The sequence below is a fragment of the Sminthopsis crassicaudata genome, chromosome 1 (assembly GCF_048593235.1).
Source record: "Sminthopsis crassicaudata isolate SCR6 chromosome 1, ASM4859323v1, whole genome shotgun sequence".
Classification (NCBI taxonomy): domain Eukaryota; kingdom Metazoa; phylum Chordata; class Mammalia; order Dasyuromorphia; family Dasyuridae; genus Sminthopsis; species Sminthopsis crassicaudata.
In genome coordinates, this window is record NC_133617.1 from 14,698,244 (window position 1) to 14,715,427 (window position 17,184).

The 17,184-nt window shown below is 46.6% G+C and overlaps 1 protein-coding gene across 2 annotated transcripts in view; it reads right to left on the minus strand.

Moving 5' to 3' along the window:
• Window positions 1-1,758, minus strand: part of KREMEN1 (kringle containing transmembrane protein 1) — a 40,476-nt gene extending 38,718 nt beyond the window's left edge. The window contains exon 1 of one of the 2 annotated variants that reach the window (XR_012486966.1): window positions 1,519-1,753. Coding sequence is in view for 1 of the 2 variants with exons in the window: in XM_074294850.1 (XP_074150951.1) it covers window positions 1,519-1,636 (118 nt within the window). In the remaining variant the exon portion in view is untranslated. Of the gene's footprint in view, window positions 1-1,518 lie in introns of both variants that reach the window. The other variant, XM_074294850.1, reaches the window with a different exon arrangement.
• Window positions 1,759-17,184: the final 15,426 nt, after the last annotated feature.

Genomic DNA, 17,184 nt, shown 5'->3' on the forward strand with positions numbered 1-17,184 from the left:
CTCCACAAACTGTACACAAACTATCTCCACAATATAAACAAAGTATCTCCACACTACACAAAGTATCTATCTCCACACTGTACACAAAGTATCTATCTACACACTGTACACAAAGTATCTCCATACTACACAAAGTATCTACCCACTATAAACAAAGTATCTACCTACACACTACACAAAATATCTCCACAAACTGTACACAAAGTATCTATACATTGTATATAAAGTATCTCCACACTACACAAATTATCTACACAATATAAACAAAATATCTCCACACTGTACACAAAGTATCTCCACACTGTGCACAAAGTATCTCCACACTGTACACAAAGTATCTCCACACTGTACACAAAGTATCTCCACACTACACAAAGTATCTCCACACTGTACACAAAGTATCTCCACACTGTACACAAAGTATCTCCACACTACACAAAGTATCTCCACACTGTACACAAAGTATCTCCACACTACACAAAGTATCTCCACACTGTACACAAAGTATCTCCACACTGTACACAAAGTATCTCCACACTACACAAAGTATCTCCACACTGTACACAAAGTATCTCCACACTACACAAAGTATCTCCACACTGTACACAAAGTATCTCCACACTGGACACAAAGTATCTCCACACTGTGCACAAAGTATCTCCACACTGTACACAAAGTATCTCCACACTGTATACAAAGTATCTCCACACTGGACACAAAGTATCTCCACACTGGACACAAAGTATCTCCACACTACACAAAGTATCTCCACACTGTACACAAAGTATCTCCACACTGGACACAAAGTATCTCCACACTGTGCACAAAGTATCTCCACACTACACAAAGTATCTCCACACTGTATACAAAGTATCTCCACACTGGACACAAAGTATCTCCACACTGGACACAAAGTATCTCCACACTGGACACAAAGTATCTCCACACTGTACACAAAGTATCTCCACAGTACACAAAGTATCTCCACACTGGACACAAAGTATCTCCACACTGGACACAAAGTATCTCCACACTGTATGTACATAAAGCACCTCCACACTTGTTGAAACGTTTCCCTCCTCCCTCCCTCACTGAGAACTTGCGGCTGACTGTGGCCCAAGGTCAGTCCTGGAGTCGGTCACTATGGGACAGAGGCAGGCTCGGGACCCAAGTCCTCGGACTCCGGGGCAGGGTTTCTCCCACAGCCCCAATCACACTCTCCAATTCGCTCACAGGCTGGCAACCCGTTTGCCTTCTCTGGACCTCGGTTTCCCTCCCGGTAAAAAGTCCGTGCCAAACAGCCCTAATTCCAGGTCCCGGGACTCCCGCCCCACCCTCCCCCGCGGCCGGAGCCCCGAGCCCGGCACTCTCCGAGGTCCCGGGGAGGCGGGGATCGTCCAGGAACCTCAGTTTCCTCCCCTGTAAAGAGGGCGGGGGTCCGCACGATCTTTGTCCGAGCCGATGCCAGGAGAACGCGACCCGGGTCCGGGCGCTCGCGGGCGCGGCTCGGTCACTCACCGGGCGCCGGTCCGGGTCCGGGTCCGGTTCCGGGTCCGAGGCCGGGTTCGGGTCCGGGGCGGGCGGCCAACGCCAGCGCGGCAGAGAGCAGGGCGAGGCGGGCGGCGGCCGGCGCCATGGACCGGTCAGTGCGGGGCCCCGGGGCGCGGCCCGGGGGAACAGGGGGAGCGCGGGGAGCCGGGGCCGGCCATGGGAGCGGGACGCGGGGCCCCAACAGTCTGCCCGGCTCGGCCCCGCCCAGCCAAGCGAGCCCCGCCCTCCAGACCCCGCCTCCCACGTGCGACCCGCCTCCTCTCGCCCCTCCCTAAGCATGCGCCTCGCCTCCAGAGGGGCCACACACGCCCGACGCGGTCCGGCTTGACCGTAGAGGGGAGGGCCCCTCAGAACCTCCGTCATGGCCCCGCCCAATTTTTCAGAGGCCGCTCTCGCCCTGCCCCAAATATGAGCCTCATCTCCTACGAGGCCACGCCCCTTCCGCGTGAACCGCCAGCGCAACCCGTTCAGACGACGAAGAGAATGGCAGCTCAGAGCCCATCGTTACGGTTCCGCCCCCAGGGAGCCCCGCCCACACACAGGGACCCCGCCTCCTCCCGCCCTAAGCACGCTTTATTCCCGGGACCACGCCCCCTCCTCACTGAGGGGGCGGGATCACTCAGTCATGCATCATAACTCCGCCTCCGCGTCAAAGGGAATTACCCACTCACCCAGGGAGGAACCGCCTCTGCTTCCCGTGAGGGACATGCGCGCTGAGGCATCTCAAGCTCCCTTCCAACAAGCCCCGCCCCTTCGCCCCGAAGGACCCAACCGGGAGGGTGTCTCGACTCCGCCCCCTAGGGGCAAGTGCCATCCAACCACTCCTGTCATTTGCTCGTCTAAATTCGGGAGGAGTTGTTAACTCTAGGCCCCGCCCATCATAGGATGCGTGTTCTCAATTGGTCCGGTCAAGGAGGAGGGGTGGGACGAGTAAGGGGTGGGATGGAGGAGGTGGAGATCTGTACCTAGAAGGGAAGGATGGGTAAACAGGAGCCACCTGGAGCAGGGAAGGAGAGGAAAGGCTGCTCACAGTACTAGAGCTTCTCTTAAGATTTCTCATGTGTGCCAGACACTGGGCAAAAGCGAAACAAGCCTGGCTGGCCCTCGAGGAGACAGATAAATAATTTAATAAAACATAGATAAATGCACACACAAATAAATACAAACTAGCATGACCCAGAGCTTTAAGATCTGCAAAATCCCTGGCTCACAGAACTAGTCAATGGCTCCTACTGGATTTGAACTCATTTCTTCCTGACTCTGTCCATTATCGCTTACAGTCTAACCGGAGTTGGCATAAAGAGCCAACTACGAGAATGGACGAACTCATTCCAGACAATTTAGATGGTCTTCGAGACCCTCGGGTATTACCTACACATTGTATCCGGTGGGAAACAGCTCCGACATCCAACCTGGCTAGGGATCCAATGCAACCAAAAGGCCTCAAGTATAATTTTGTCTGACCAACCATGTAGGATACCCTCCAAACCGAAATCTGAAGTTAGCCAGCGCCCCTCGGACATCTCCAGGAACCCTACCAGGCCCAGTCCTTGCCCTTTTGGGACAGGTCAATCAAGCTGCCGCGTAGTCCTTTATCACCATTCATCAACAAGACACTATGTTCAGGGGAGACACTCTGCTAAAATCCTGGGAATACAAATACAAGCAGAAAGACAGTCCCTGCTCTCTCAGAAGAGAATAGTAAGTAAAAGGAAGCTGAAAAGGGGGGCTTCTCCTCCTTCAGAACTTGTTGTCCTAGCGCCACCTCCTCAGGAAAGTCCTCCCTGATTCCCCTCACTCATCTGCAAAGTTTGTTCTCGCTCCTCAGTTTTGTCTAAAGCAGGTGGCCCTTTGCTGCCACCATTCCCCACCTGGCAGTCTACACATCTGCGTATATGTATCGTAGATACACATTTCCCACTCCAGCAGGGGTTGATATCATACTGACCCCGTTTGCAAAACAAATAATTTCTTTTAAGCTATACAGTCCCCTCAGTGGAAAGTAGATGAAGGAACTGAGGTGAAATAAACTGTACCTGACCAACTGGTAATTCCCAGGGGCTGGATTTGAACTCAGAATCCTCTTGCATCAATCCATTAATAAACAAATGTAAACTCCTTACTGGTAGGAATCATTTCACTTTTTAAAATACTTGTGTATTTATTTAAATATTTAAATATGAAATATTTATTTAAATTATTTAAATACTTGTGCACTTAGCACAGTGCCTGGCACTTTAGTAGGTACTATATAAAAGCTTATTCCCTTCTCTTATTATTTTATTCCTTTCCCCTTTCTACTACAGAGCCTGGCACACAGTAGGTGCTTATAGATCAGTAAGCATTTATTAAGCTCCTACTATGTGCCAGACACTGTGCTATCAGAAAATAAAAAGAAAGACAAATCAGGTCGATTCCTTTCTCAGCCGGCCATGGGAAATACTTGGACCCCTTCAGTAGACGAGCTCTAGAAATAAAATGGGTGCTTTTCAAAGGCTGATTGAGTACCCCTAAATCTGAACCAGCAGCCAAGGGCAGAACCTGGTGGGTAGGGGGGAAGGGCTGTGTGTGTTCGTATTTAGACCTTTTTTTCCCTTTTAAACAGAAGCCACCCTGTCTCCCCTTCCCCCCTCCTCACCTCCTCCCTCCCTCACTTTGGTCTGGCCCCCAGGTCAAGCAGACTGAGTCTAAACAAACCTCAGGCCCCAAGTTCTGGGCGATCCCGGGGCCGCCCATCCCCGAGTGCAGGCCCCGAGTGAGGCCCCTAGCCGGCCCGCCATCTCAGCGCCCCAGACGGGGATCTCCCTGTGGGACGGATTAAAGCCACGGGTAATCAGGAGCCGGCCTGACAGGTTCCAGCCCGGCCAGCCCAGGGCTAAGGGACCTGCGAGCTCTCCCTTCAATGCCTCGCTCGGGAGGCTGCCTGGCATGTGGTAACCTGAGCCTCCTGGCACTGGGGCCGGGCTCTGGCAACGTGTGCTGACACGCAGCGGTTCCTGCCAGCGGCGGGCCCTAGCTGGCTCCCACGCGTGGGTGGGGCTCGGGGCACCCCCTCCCCAAAGCTGGCCCGATTGGCCCCATCCCACCTCCCAGCTCCTCCGCTGTGTCCCCCGCCTTCCTGGCATGCTCAGGGACTCCCAGGGACTTCCCCATCTGGGCAAGGACCCCCTATTATTTATTTTTTTTTTTCCTGAGGCTGGGGTTAAGTGACTTGCCCAGGATCACACAGCTAGGAAGTGTTAAGTGTCTGAGACCAGATTTGAACTCCTGAATTCAGGGCTGGTGCTCTATCCACTGCGCCACCTAGTGCCCCTGACCCCCTATTATTTCTACCCTCCCAAGTGGGCACCCAGCTTGTGAGAAGCGCTTCCCGGGTAGCCCACCCTGCTTGCGGCCACCTCAGCTCTAGAGGGACTTTGTCCAGGCTTAAAGCCCCGCTGGCTTCTTGTATTTCTGTCACACACTTAGAACCGGGAGGGGCTTCGGAGATGATCTTGTCCCCATCATTTGACAGATGAGGAAACTGAGGCCCAGGGGTCCAGCTAAAATTGCAGGGACTGCCTGGCAGAGAGAGGTTCCGAACTGAGTCTTAACCCACCCTTCTCTCCACTGTGCTTTTTATCTGTCTATTTACTTATTTATTTTTTATTTGTTTGTTTATTTCTTTATTTTATTTATTATATTATATTTATTTATTTACTTTTTTTTTTTGCTGTCTCTCTGCCTAGAAAATAGAAATTCCTGGGGGTAAGAAGGGAGTTTTGTTTTTTGTTTTTCCATTTCTGCGTTCACGTGACAAGGCCTAGCTCAGAGTGGGCACACGATAGAACTTTGGGGACTAAACAGAACACTTCTTCCCTCTTAACTACATTACCTGCCACAGCCCTCCCCATTTGACTTTCCTCCTTCTCTCGGGTCTCAGGCTGCCCTAGAACCCATTAGAAAAGGCCGGGTTTAGCCACTATGCAGGAGACCCTCCTCTCTAGCCTTGGCTCCCTTTTCCCATCCACCCAAAGAAAGTCGGTGGGGGCAGCTAGGTGGCGCAGTGGATAGAGCACCAGCCTTGAATTCAGGAAGACCCGAGTTCAAATCTGGTCTCAGACACTTAATACTTCCTAGCTGTGTGACCCTGGGCAAGTCACTTAACCCCAGCCTAAAAAAAAAAAAAAAAAAAAAGAAAGAAAGTCAGTCCGAGGAAAGGGAGTGACTAGTTTTCACCACAAGGGGCGCCCTTGCCGTTTGTTCGCATGGCTTGGATGAGATGGAGGTCAACTCTATTCCTTCAGATGACTTGGAAGACGACCAGCTTTTCCCATCAGTCGGCCTTTTGTCCTACAGTCTCTCAGCACTGCCATCTAGTCTACTGATGTAATTAAGGACTTGCCATCCACCCTATGGCTGCGCCCTTAAGATTTCATCTCCCTGCAACTAAACTGTCTTTTATATGTGGGATCCTTTCCAGGAGACCTCTCGGTGGTGCAGTGGATAGAGTGCTGAGCCTGGAGTCAGGAAGATCCGAGTTCAAATCCAGCTTCAGATACTTATTAGCTGTGTGACCCTAGGCAAGTCACTTGACCCCATTTGCCTCAGTTTCCTCATCTGTAGAATGGCAAACTAGTATCTTTGCCAAGAAAACCCCAAGTGAGGTCACAAAGAGTCAGACATGACTGAAATGACCCAACGACAGCTCCATTTATTGAGGGCAAGAACTGGCTTGATGTGACTATTTACATCACCCTTAGCACACCCTATGGTGCTGACATACGCTTTCATTCAGGAGACTGTCCTATATTCCTTGAAACTCCTGAAGATAGCTCTCTTGCTGCTCCAGTTCCAGGCTGTCCTAACTTTCCCCTCCTCTCTTGCCCCACCTTTTTTCTTTCCTCTTCTCCCCTTTTCTCTCCTCTCCTTTCCTCTCCCCTCCCTTCCCTCCTCCTCTCTTTCTTTACCCTCCTCTCCCTTCCTTTTCTCTTCTCCCTCTCCTCTCTTCTCCTTTTCTCTCTTCTGCATCCTTTCCCTCCCTTCCCCTCCCCTCCTCTCTCTTCTTTTGTCCTCCCCTCCTCCCCTCTCTTCTCTTCTCCTCTCTTCTTTCTTCTCCTCTCCTTTTCCCCCTCCCCTTTCCTCCCTTCCCCACTCCTCCTTTCTCTCCTCTCCTATGTCTCCAGGCTAAATATCCCCCTTTCTTTCACCCAATCTTGTATCCTCCCCTTCTACCTTTTCCCTAAACTGCTTCCCACTTCAGGTCTGGATTAGAATGGGCGTCTCCTCGATGGCCTTTCCAGGACCTCCACTTTACAGTGTTGCAAACATCATCTTATTTAAATATTCTTTTCATCATGTCCTTATATTGACTCCTTGTAACAGAAAATTGAAATGCCCAACTCCCATCCTCTCTTGCCTAGAATCTCACAGGTGAAAGGGACCTCTGAGGCTGTCCAGTCCAGCTCAGCCCAGCCCTGTGGTTCTCCAGCCTCTAAAGCTGGGGAGTAGATGGGCTCCCTAAGGAAAAGCCAGCCTTCTCTTCTCCAGGGCTGACCTCTCCTATTCCTTTGTTCAATCTCCTTTCCCTGTGGCATGAATTTCTAGACCTTTGCCATCACCCTCCCTGAGCAGTGTTTTCCCAGCATCCTTTGCGAAAGCAAAGAGGCTGCAAGCTCGAGCCCCAACCGCATTATTTAATAGCTGTGTGGCCTCCAGAGAATCCCAAGGCAAGCAGCTGGTAAGGTGTCTTCAAGTCAACTCTTGGAGACAAATTAAGTCAGAGGTGTGGATGGTTGGAGGCTTTGAACCTTGGTACGCAAAGTACCATGGGAGCTAGGGAGGTTAGGAGCCCAGGTCACCAGCAGAGGGAGGTGGTCAGGGCTGACTAGACAGGGAAGTAGTCTACCTGGTTTGCAGATGAGTTGTGGGGAGGAAGTGGGGAACAACTTCTGGAAGGTTCCTATTTTAATTAACTAGTCCAACTAATTATTTGCTCATCTACAAAAAGAGGGGATTAGACCAGATGGTCCCAGCGGTCACTTTCAGATCGAAATCTATGGGAATAATCAGATGCAGTAAAAGAGCAATTATTAATTGCCTACTATGAGCCAGGAACTGTCCAAAGCACTAGCATGGTGGTGTGGCCAAGGGCATAGAGAGCTGGACTGGGAGTCGGGAAAATCGGGGTTTGAGTTCCAGGTCTGACACAGACTGGCTGTGGGCCCTGGACAGATCCATTGGTTTCTTATGAGGATCGGTGGCTGATCTGAATTGAGACAGGGATTGTCTCAGGAATCGTCATACCAATGAAATCCCAGGCCTATCCCTCCCCCAAAAGTGCTAAGCGCATGTGTTTCTACCTCAATAGTCAACAAACATTAAACACCTACTGTGTACCAGGCATTTTACTACTTGATGAAAAAGTATAAATGTTGTCAGAGCGCTCTTAATTTTAGCATCTTGGGAAGAGCTGTAACGGCCAATTCTAGGTATGACTCTGGAACTTGAGAAAACTTCTCGTACACTTGAGGTTTCCTTACCTGTAGAATGAGGGAGGTTGGCCTAGATGGATCTCTAAAGCTTCTCCCAGCCCTAACATCCCCTGTTCTAAAGTTCCTTCAGCTCTGACATCCAAAGCCCTCTCAGGTCTGACATCTCCTGTTCTAAAGCCCCTCCTAGCCCTGACACCCTCTGTTCTAATGTCCCTCCCAGCTCTGATAAGCTCTTGTTCTATGCTCCTTCCCAGTTCTGACATTCCCTGTTCTAAGTTCCTTCCCAGTCCTAACATCTCCTGTTCTAAGTTCCCTCCCAGTTTTGACACACCTTGTTCTAAGGGCCCTCTCAGCTTTGATATCCCCTGTTTTAAGGCCCCCTCAGTTCTGACATCTTTTTTATTATCCTCATTCTTCTTTATTTTTTTTTATGATTTATAACCCCACTTTACACTTCTCTGCTGCCTCCCTTTGAAGACTGCAGCAATCTATAATATGCATTCATGACATCACTTATAGAATACTGCTTAATAAGTCTTCACTTATTTTTAAAACAATTTAATATTTTATTCTCCCCAATTTTAATATTCTTTTTGTTAAATTCTGAATTCCAAATTCTCTTCTCCACTCATTGAGAAGACAAGTGACTGGATGTAAATTAGTTATACATGCACACATCTGAAAAACACATTTCCATGTCAGTTACATTGTAAAAGAAGACACAAACAAAAAAGCAAGAAAATGAAAATAAAAAGAGAGCAAAGGAAAAAAAGTATGCTTTGATCTGCATTCAGACTCCAACAGTTCTTTCTCTGGGATAGAATTTTTCACCATGAATTCTTTGGAATTGTCTTGGATCTTTGCATTGCTCAAAATAGCTAACCCATTAACAGTGATCATCATTCAATATTGTTGTTACTGTGTGCAGTGTGCTCCTAGTTCTATTCATTTTACTTTGCATCAATTAATGTCAGTCTCGGAAGATTTTTCTGAGCGCATCCTACTCTTCATTTCTTATAAACAATACAATTTCATCACAACCCTCTACAACAACTTGTTCAGCTATTCCCCAATTGATGGCCATCTGCTCAATTTCCACTTCTTTTCCACCACAAAAAGAGCTGCTCTAGATATTTTTGTAATACATAGCCTTCTTCCTTTTTACTCTATGGGATATAGATTTATTGATGGTATTGCTTGGTCAAAGGGTATTCATGGTTTTATAACCCTTTGAGCATGGTTCCAAATTGCTTTACTGTATACAAGTCTCAGTATACAACTTTGCCAGCAATGCAGTAATGTCTCATTTTTTCACATAATGAAATATGTAAAATAATAGGTTTCTTCCAATATTTGTCATTTTCCTTTTCTACCATATTAGTCAATTTGAGAGGTGTAGGGTAATAGTTTAAAGTTGTTTTAATTTGTGTTTCTTTACTCAATAATGATTTAGAACTTTTAAAAAATATCATTATGGAAATTTTGAAAACTGCTTTGTCCTTTTATCATTATTATTTATAATAATTTTATATTTAGATATAATATTTACATTTATGATTATTATAATAAAATAATTTATTATTGTTATAAAAATATATTTTATATTTCCTTTTATCATTAACAATTGAGGAATAGTTTTTATTTTTCTTACATTTGTCCCATTTCTCCATGTAGTTGAGAAATGAGGTCTTTATCAGAGAAATGTGTTATAAAATATTTTTAGTTATGATTTTTAGTTTTTTCTTTACATTTATTCTATTTTTTCTATTTATCCTATTCTGTCTTTCCTTTGATTCTGTCCATCCTCAGAAGTATTTTACTTCTCCTCTCTTCTTTTCTTCTTTTTATCACCTTCCTTTTTTTCTTTTCTTTTTTTTTTAAACTGTTTATTTTCAAAACATACGCATGGTTAATTTTTAACATTCATTCTTGCAAAACCTTGTGTTCCAAAATTTTCTTCCTTCTCACACCTCCCCTAGACAGCAAGTGATCCCATATGTGTTAAACATGGGCAAAATGAGAAAGTAGAAAAAACAAGCAAACAACACAAAAAGAATGAAACTATTATGTTGTGCTCCACACTCAGTTCCCACATCTGGGTGCAGATGGCTCTCTCCATCACTATTGGAACTGATCTGAAGCACTTCATTGTTGAAGAGCCGCGTCCATCAGAATTGATCATCATATAATCTTGTTGTTGCTGGGTACAACGATCTCCTGGTTCTGCTTGTTTCACTCAGCATCAGTTCCTGTCTCTCCAGGACTTTCTGAAATCATCCTCTTGATCATTTCTTATAGAAAAATAATATTCCATAACATTCATATACAATAACTTATTCAGCCATTCCCCAACTGATGGGCTTCCACTCAGTTTCCAGTTTTTAGCCACCATGAAAAAGGCTGCCACAAACATTTTTGCACATGTGGGTCCCCTTCCCTCCTTTATGACATCCCTTGTTCTCAGGCCCCTCCCAACACTAATCCTTATGATACTATGAGGACTAGATTTCTTTTTGCTTTTTACAACACAGACTCCATTTCATACCCACTTTCTTGTGAGTCATAGAAAAACATGCTGAACTTGGAATCAGAATAGCTGGGGCCCAATCCCACTCATGTGCCCTTTCCAGAAGGTCAAGAGCTGCCATTCTCTTCTGCCCTCTCCCCCCGCCCCCCAGTAGACCCAATGAGCAACTTCAGGGAGGGAATGGTTTTATTGCTCCTCCCCCCCCCCCCACACACACACCCTGACAGCGTGGCTGGGTGATCCTGAGGAAGCCATCTAACTCCTGGATGCTCTAGCCGTGTCTCCTGGACGCTGCAGTGGGGAAGTTCTCTTCTCAATTCTAGGGAGACTACCATTTGTCTCTTTTTATGTGTCCAGTGCTTAACACGGTGACTGGCACATGGTAAGCACTTAGTGAATTCAAATGAGTAAGTGACCAGTGGAATCCCAGATCCAGTCCATATGCTCCTCCTACCACCACCATTCTGCAATCTCTCCTCAATTCATTAAATCCATTTTTGTTGTTGTTGTTCAGTTCTTTCCGTTTGGGGCCCCATTTAGGGTTTTCTTGGCAGAGATATTGGAGCGGTTTGTCCTTTCCTTCTCTGGGTCATTTTACAGATGAGTAAACTGAGGCAAACTGGTAAAGTGACCTGCCCAGGGTCACCTAGCCAGGAAGTATCTGATGCTGGATTTCAACTCAGGAAGATGAGTCTTCTTGGTTCCAAGCCCAGTGCTCTGTGCTCTCTGGTGCCCCCTAGATGGTCTCCATCCCAGTGTATCCCCTGGTCAAGATTCAGGTCGCTCTTAGGATTTCTTAGGTCCTGCCTTCCTTCCCTGAAGAGTTAATTCTTCTTTTCTACCTTCACATTAGGGCATTTCTCCATTTATATATATGGAGAACCTCCCACTTCCTCTACCTCAGCTAAAAACAGGGAACCGGTGACATCCTTGAGCTTGCCATCCCAAGCACAAATACTCCACTTCTGGGTTAGTAACTTGGAAATTTTCTTATCAGATCATAATCTCTGATCATTTCACCTCTTCCCCTGCCTTGTAACTGATCCTCACCTTACCTCCAGTCCCTCCACTGGGCTTCTTGTTCATCCACCCATCTCACATGAGCTACTCTGGAACCACCCATCTCACATGAGCTACTCTAGTATCGCTTCTCCCCCATGGGCTACTCTAGAACCACCCAGCCCACATGAGCTACTCTAGTATCGCTTCTCCCCCATGGGCTACTCTAGAACCACCCAGCCCACATGAGCTACTCTAGTATCGCTTCTCCCCCATGGGCTACTCTAGAACCACCCATCCTACATGAGCTACTCTAGTATCGCTTCTCCCCCATGGGCTACTCTAGAACCACCCAGCCCACATGAGCTACTCTAGTATCGCTTCTCCCCCATGGGCTACTCTAGAACCACCCAGCCCACATGAGCTACTCTAGTATCGCTTCTCCCCCATGGGCTACTCTAGAACCACCCAGCCCACATGAGCTACTCTAGTATCGCTTCTCCCCCATGGGCTACTCTAGAACCACCCAGCCCACATGAGCTACTCTAGTATCGCTTCTCCCCCATGGGCTACTCTAGAACCACCCAGCCCACATGAGCTACTCTAGTATCGCTTCTCCCCCATGGGCTACTCTAGAACCACCCAGCCCACATGAGCTACTCTAGTATCGCTTCTCCCCCATGGGCTACTCTAGAACCACCCAGCCCACATGAGCTACTCTAGTATCGCTTCTCCCCCATGGGCTACTCTAGAACCACCCAGCCCACATGAGCTACTCTAGTATCGCTTCTCCCCCATGGGCTACTCTAGAACCACCCAGCCCACATGAGCTACTCTAGTATCGCTTCTCCCCCATGGGCTACTCTAGAACCACCCATCCCACATGAGCTACTCTAGTATCGCTTCTCCCCCATGGGCTACTCTAGAACCACCCATCTCACATGAGCTACTCTAGTATCGCTTCTCCCCCATGGGCTACTCTAGAACCACCCAGCGCATATGAGCTTCACTCTGCCTCAGTTTCCTCATCTGTGAATGACTATCATCTTTGCCAAGGAAACTCCAAATAGGGTCCTGAAAATTCAGATATGCTGATTTTTCTTGTGCAAGATAATTGTATAAATTATATATATATATATATATATATATATATATATGATTTAACATATATTTTAACATGTTTACCATATATTGGATTACTTGCCATCTAGGGGAAGGGAGGGGAAGGAGAGGAAAATTTGGAACACAAGGTTTATCAGGGGTAAATATTGAAGATGTATCCATGCATATGCTTTGAAAATAAAAAACTTTAATTTAAAAAATAAAATAAATCTGGAGAAAAAAGAAAGAAAAATCAGATGTGGCTCAAAAATGACTGTTTGTATACATGCACACATATCTGTGCCTCTCACTTGATCTCACCATTCCTGTTAGCTCTCATCCAAAACTCTCCTCCCCCAAACAACCAATGATCTCTTCTTGGACAGATCCAAGGACTCATGGTTGCTCTTCCTCTTCTCTTTACCTTGCTGGTTCTTCCCCCTTCCTGTTCACCCACTCTTCCTTCTTCCCACTCCCCAGTCAGGTTACTGCCACAGTTCAGGGGTGCAGAGGTGAGGGTGTGGCCCAGAGTGGTGTCAGGAGCATGGGAGGGAGTTTAGGGCTAGAGAAATAGATTTCAAAAAGTGATCAAACCGTGCATATCCTTTGGCCCAGCAGTGTTTCTACTGGGCTTATATCCCAAAGAGATCTTAAAGAAGGGAAAGGGACCCACATGTGCCAAAATGTTTGGGGCGGCCCTCTTTGTGGTGGCCAGAAACTGGAAACTGAGTGTGGATGCCCATCCACTGGAAAATGGTTGAATAAATTGTGGTATATGAAGGTTATGGAATAGTATTATTCTGTGAGAAATGACCAACAGGATGATTTCAGAAAGGCCTGGAGAGACCGACAGGAACTGATGCTGAACGAAATGAGCAGGACCAGGAGATCATTGTACATGGCAACAAAAAAATTATATGATGATCAATCCTGATGGATGAGGTTCTTTCCAACAATTGAGGCCCATTCCAATGATCTTGTGATGAAGAGAGCCACCTTCACCCAGAGAGGACTGTGGGAATTGAGTGTGGACCACAACACAATATTTTCACTTTTTGTTGTTTGCCTGCAGTATCACTACTGGGACTATAATCCCAGAGAGATCATAAGAGAGGGAAAAGGACCCTTATATGCAAAAATGATTATAGCAGCTCTTTTTGTGGTGTCAAAGAACTGGAAACCGAGTGGACGCCCATCACTTGGGGAATGGCTGAATAAGTTACGGCATATGAATGTAATGGAATATTATGGTTTTATAAGAAACTATCAGCAGGATGATTTCAGAAAAGCCTGGAGAGACTGTCAGGAACAGCATCAGGAACTGATGCTGAGGGAAGTGACAAGAACCGGGAAAACATTGTATACAGTAACAGCCAAATTGTCTGATGATCAACTATGGCAGACTGAGCTCTTCAATTCAACAATCCAAGACTTGGGATAGAAAATTGCATCTGCATCCAGAGAGAGAACTATGGAGACTGAGTGTGGCTCAAAGCATAGGACTTTCACCTTTTTTTCTCCCGCTCTGTTTTTTTTTGCTCTGATTTTGTTTCATAACACAACTAATGTGAAATATGTTTAAAATGTTTATGTTGATGTATTTCAATATATTTAACATGTATGAGACTATCTGGGGGAGAGGGTGGGGGGAAAGCAGGGAAAAATTGGAACAGAAGGCTTTACAAGGGTCAACGTTGGAAAAATTACCCACGCATATGTTTTGTACATAAAAAGCCTTTAATTAAAAATGTTTATGTTTAATATGTTTTAAAAGATTGCTTGCTGTCTTGGGGAGAAGTAAGAGAGGGAGAGAGAAAAAAGTTGGAATTCGAATTTTACGAAAATGAATGTTGAAAAACTAATTGGAAAAATGAAATACTATTGAAGTTAAAAAAAAAATAAAGATATGACAAGTTAGGAGAGAGAGTGAGTCAGAGACCAAGAGCTAGACAAAGGGAGAGACAGAGATGGAAAGATAGGATAGAACGGACGTTAAGCAGAAATGAAACATCACTTATGGATTCAGTTAACATGTGTAATCCAATGGGTTAATCCACACAAAGCGCTTCGGCTGGCTCTTCCCCCTGAATGCCAGCTTTTCCATGCAGTCGGTAAATGTTGCCAGTGAGAGAACAGGCCCCACATGCACTCATGTGTGACTAAGCTCCCTCCCGCCTCCTCCCCTGCCCCTGCCCCCCAGTCCTGCTAAGGCCTCTTGCAGATTAAAAGCCTGCACAGGTGATGGAAACATTGCACACACGGCTAAAAATACAGCGGAGCCCGTCTAGGTCACGGCGCTTAGCCGCCCAAGGTCTTTTCTTCAGCTGCTCCGTCCGACACAGGCGGCCTCCTGGGAGATCTGGGCCAGCGGCTCCCACGTGGATACCTTGCAGGGCTTTAATTCATGGAAAGAGTGAGAAACAGCGACTACAGGGAGTCTGGGGCCGAGGCCTTCCCCGCCCGAGTCCCCAGGAAAAACAGCAGTTTTCATGTGCCCGAGGCAGCCCTGGCTCTGTGGTTTGGGGAGCTCTGGGCACGTAAGGGCTGGGAGATCCAGAAAGAGCTTGGCAAGAGGCTAGTGGGGGTGGGGGGCCAGGCCCGGAGAGCTGTCCCACATCCGTGTCACGGGAGGTCAGTATTGGGCGGCTCCCCGCGCCGTCCATCAGGCCCTCTGGCACAGGCCAGGCCTTCTCCCATCCAGAGCAGGTCCCAAACATTTCCCCATGCCCTTCTCGCCTTCATGACAAAATTCAGACTGCCCTTAACTGTGGCCAGTGTCACTGCCCTTCCACCTCGGGCAAGCAGGTAAGCATTTACGTGGTGCTTGGTGCTGGGGGATGTAAAGCCGGGCCTGGAAGAGTGGAAGCTGCTCTTTGACATAGCTGATCGTGGGGCAGCTAGGCGGTGCAGTGGATAGAGCACCAGCCCTGAAGTCAGGAGGACCCGAGTTCAAATCTGATCTCAGACACTTAACACTTCCTGGCTGTGTGACCCTGGGCAAGTCACCTAACCCCAATTACCTCAGAAAAACAACAACAACAACAAAAAACAAACAAACAGCTGCTCTGCTCCCTCAGCCAACCCTGACTGTGTCACTCCCCAAACACCCTGTGAACTTGCCCCTCCCCTTGCCATCACTTCTCCTTCTGTCTTTACCACGCCCTCTCCATGACTGAAGTCCATCTCTCCTTCAAAGGGATGCGATTTTATTAGTGGAAATGCCACGAAAGAAGATGCTTTTCCCCCTGCTTCGGGGCTGAGCAGGACCCAGCTCCTTGTAACTTCGTTGCATAGCCGAGGTCTGGGAACTTAGTAAGCACTTGATAAGTGTCCTGGCCAAGTCATTTAATCTCTGCCTTAGTTTCCTTAACAGTAACATTCACTTGTCAATGCTGAAAAATTACCCAGGCATATATTTTGTAAATAAAAAGCTATAATAAAAAAAAAAAAAGTAACATTCACTTCATGGGGTTTTTGTCGGGCTCTAGCAAGATATTTGCAGACCTTAAGGTGCTCTATAAATGATCAGTGATGATTTTTTCATGTATTCATTCCTTTAAAATCCAACTCTAATGTTGTTGTCTCTTCTAAGAAGACTCATTCTTACTCTTCAATCATCACTCTAAAAGTATCTACCAGTCAGTAAGCATTAATTAAGCACCTACTGTGTGCCAGACACAGTGTTAAGGGCTCAGGATACAAAGCCCCTCCCCTTCAAGGAGCCCACAGTCTCTTGCGCAAATTAGTGCCAGGAAAAGCTACAGGTACAAACCGGCGCCATCATTTAAATCGCTCAGGTACTTACCCATCATGTCTCCTTGTTGCAGGCCGCTAGGTGGCGCTAGAACCTCAGGCTTGAAGTACAAAGACCCAAGTTCAAATTCAGCTTCAGATAGTTACTACTTGTGTGACTGTGGACAAGTCACTTAGCCTACGTTTCCTCATTTGTAAATGAGGGCTAATGATCGTAACAACCTCCTAGGTTTGTGAGGTCAAATGAAATGCTGTTTCTAAGGTGCACTGCTTGGCAAACGTTAAAGTGCTAGATTAGTTAGGAATCTAATTAGATTAGAAGGAAATGGAATAAGACTTTAAAGTTCTAGATTATTGCTGTTATTATTTGCAAATAAAAGTAAAGAAGGGAATGGAGCAAGGCCTTTAACTGAGGGGCAGCTAGGGGGCGCAGTGGATAGAGCACCAGCCCTGAAGTCAGGAGGACTGAGTTCAAATGTAGCCTCAGACACGCAACACTTCTTAGCTGTGTGACCCTGGGCAAGTCACTTAACCCCAATGACCTCCACAAAAACAAACAAAACCTTTAACTGTATGGGACTCCTGTCACCTCTTTCTCCAATTAGCTTGTACACATCTTGAGGGAAGAGATAATATGTATGTATATATATATATATATATAAACAATATTCATACATACATATATTAACAAATGTCCACCACAGATATTTCAATATATAAAGAAAAAGAGGATCACATATGAAACTATCAACTTTAGCTTACATCCCTAGTGGATGTTAA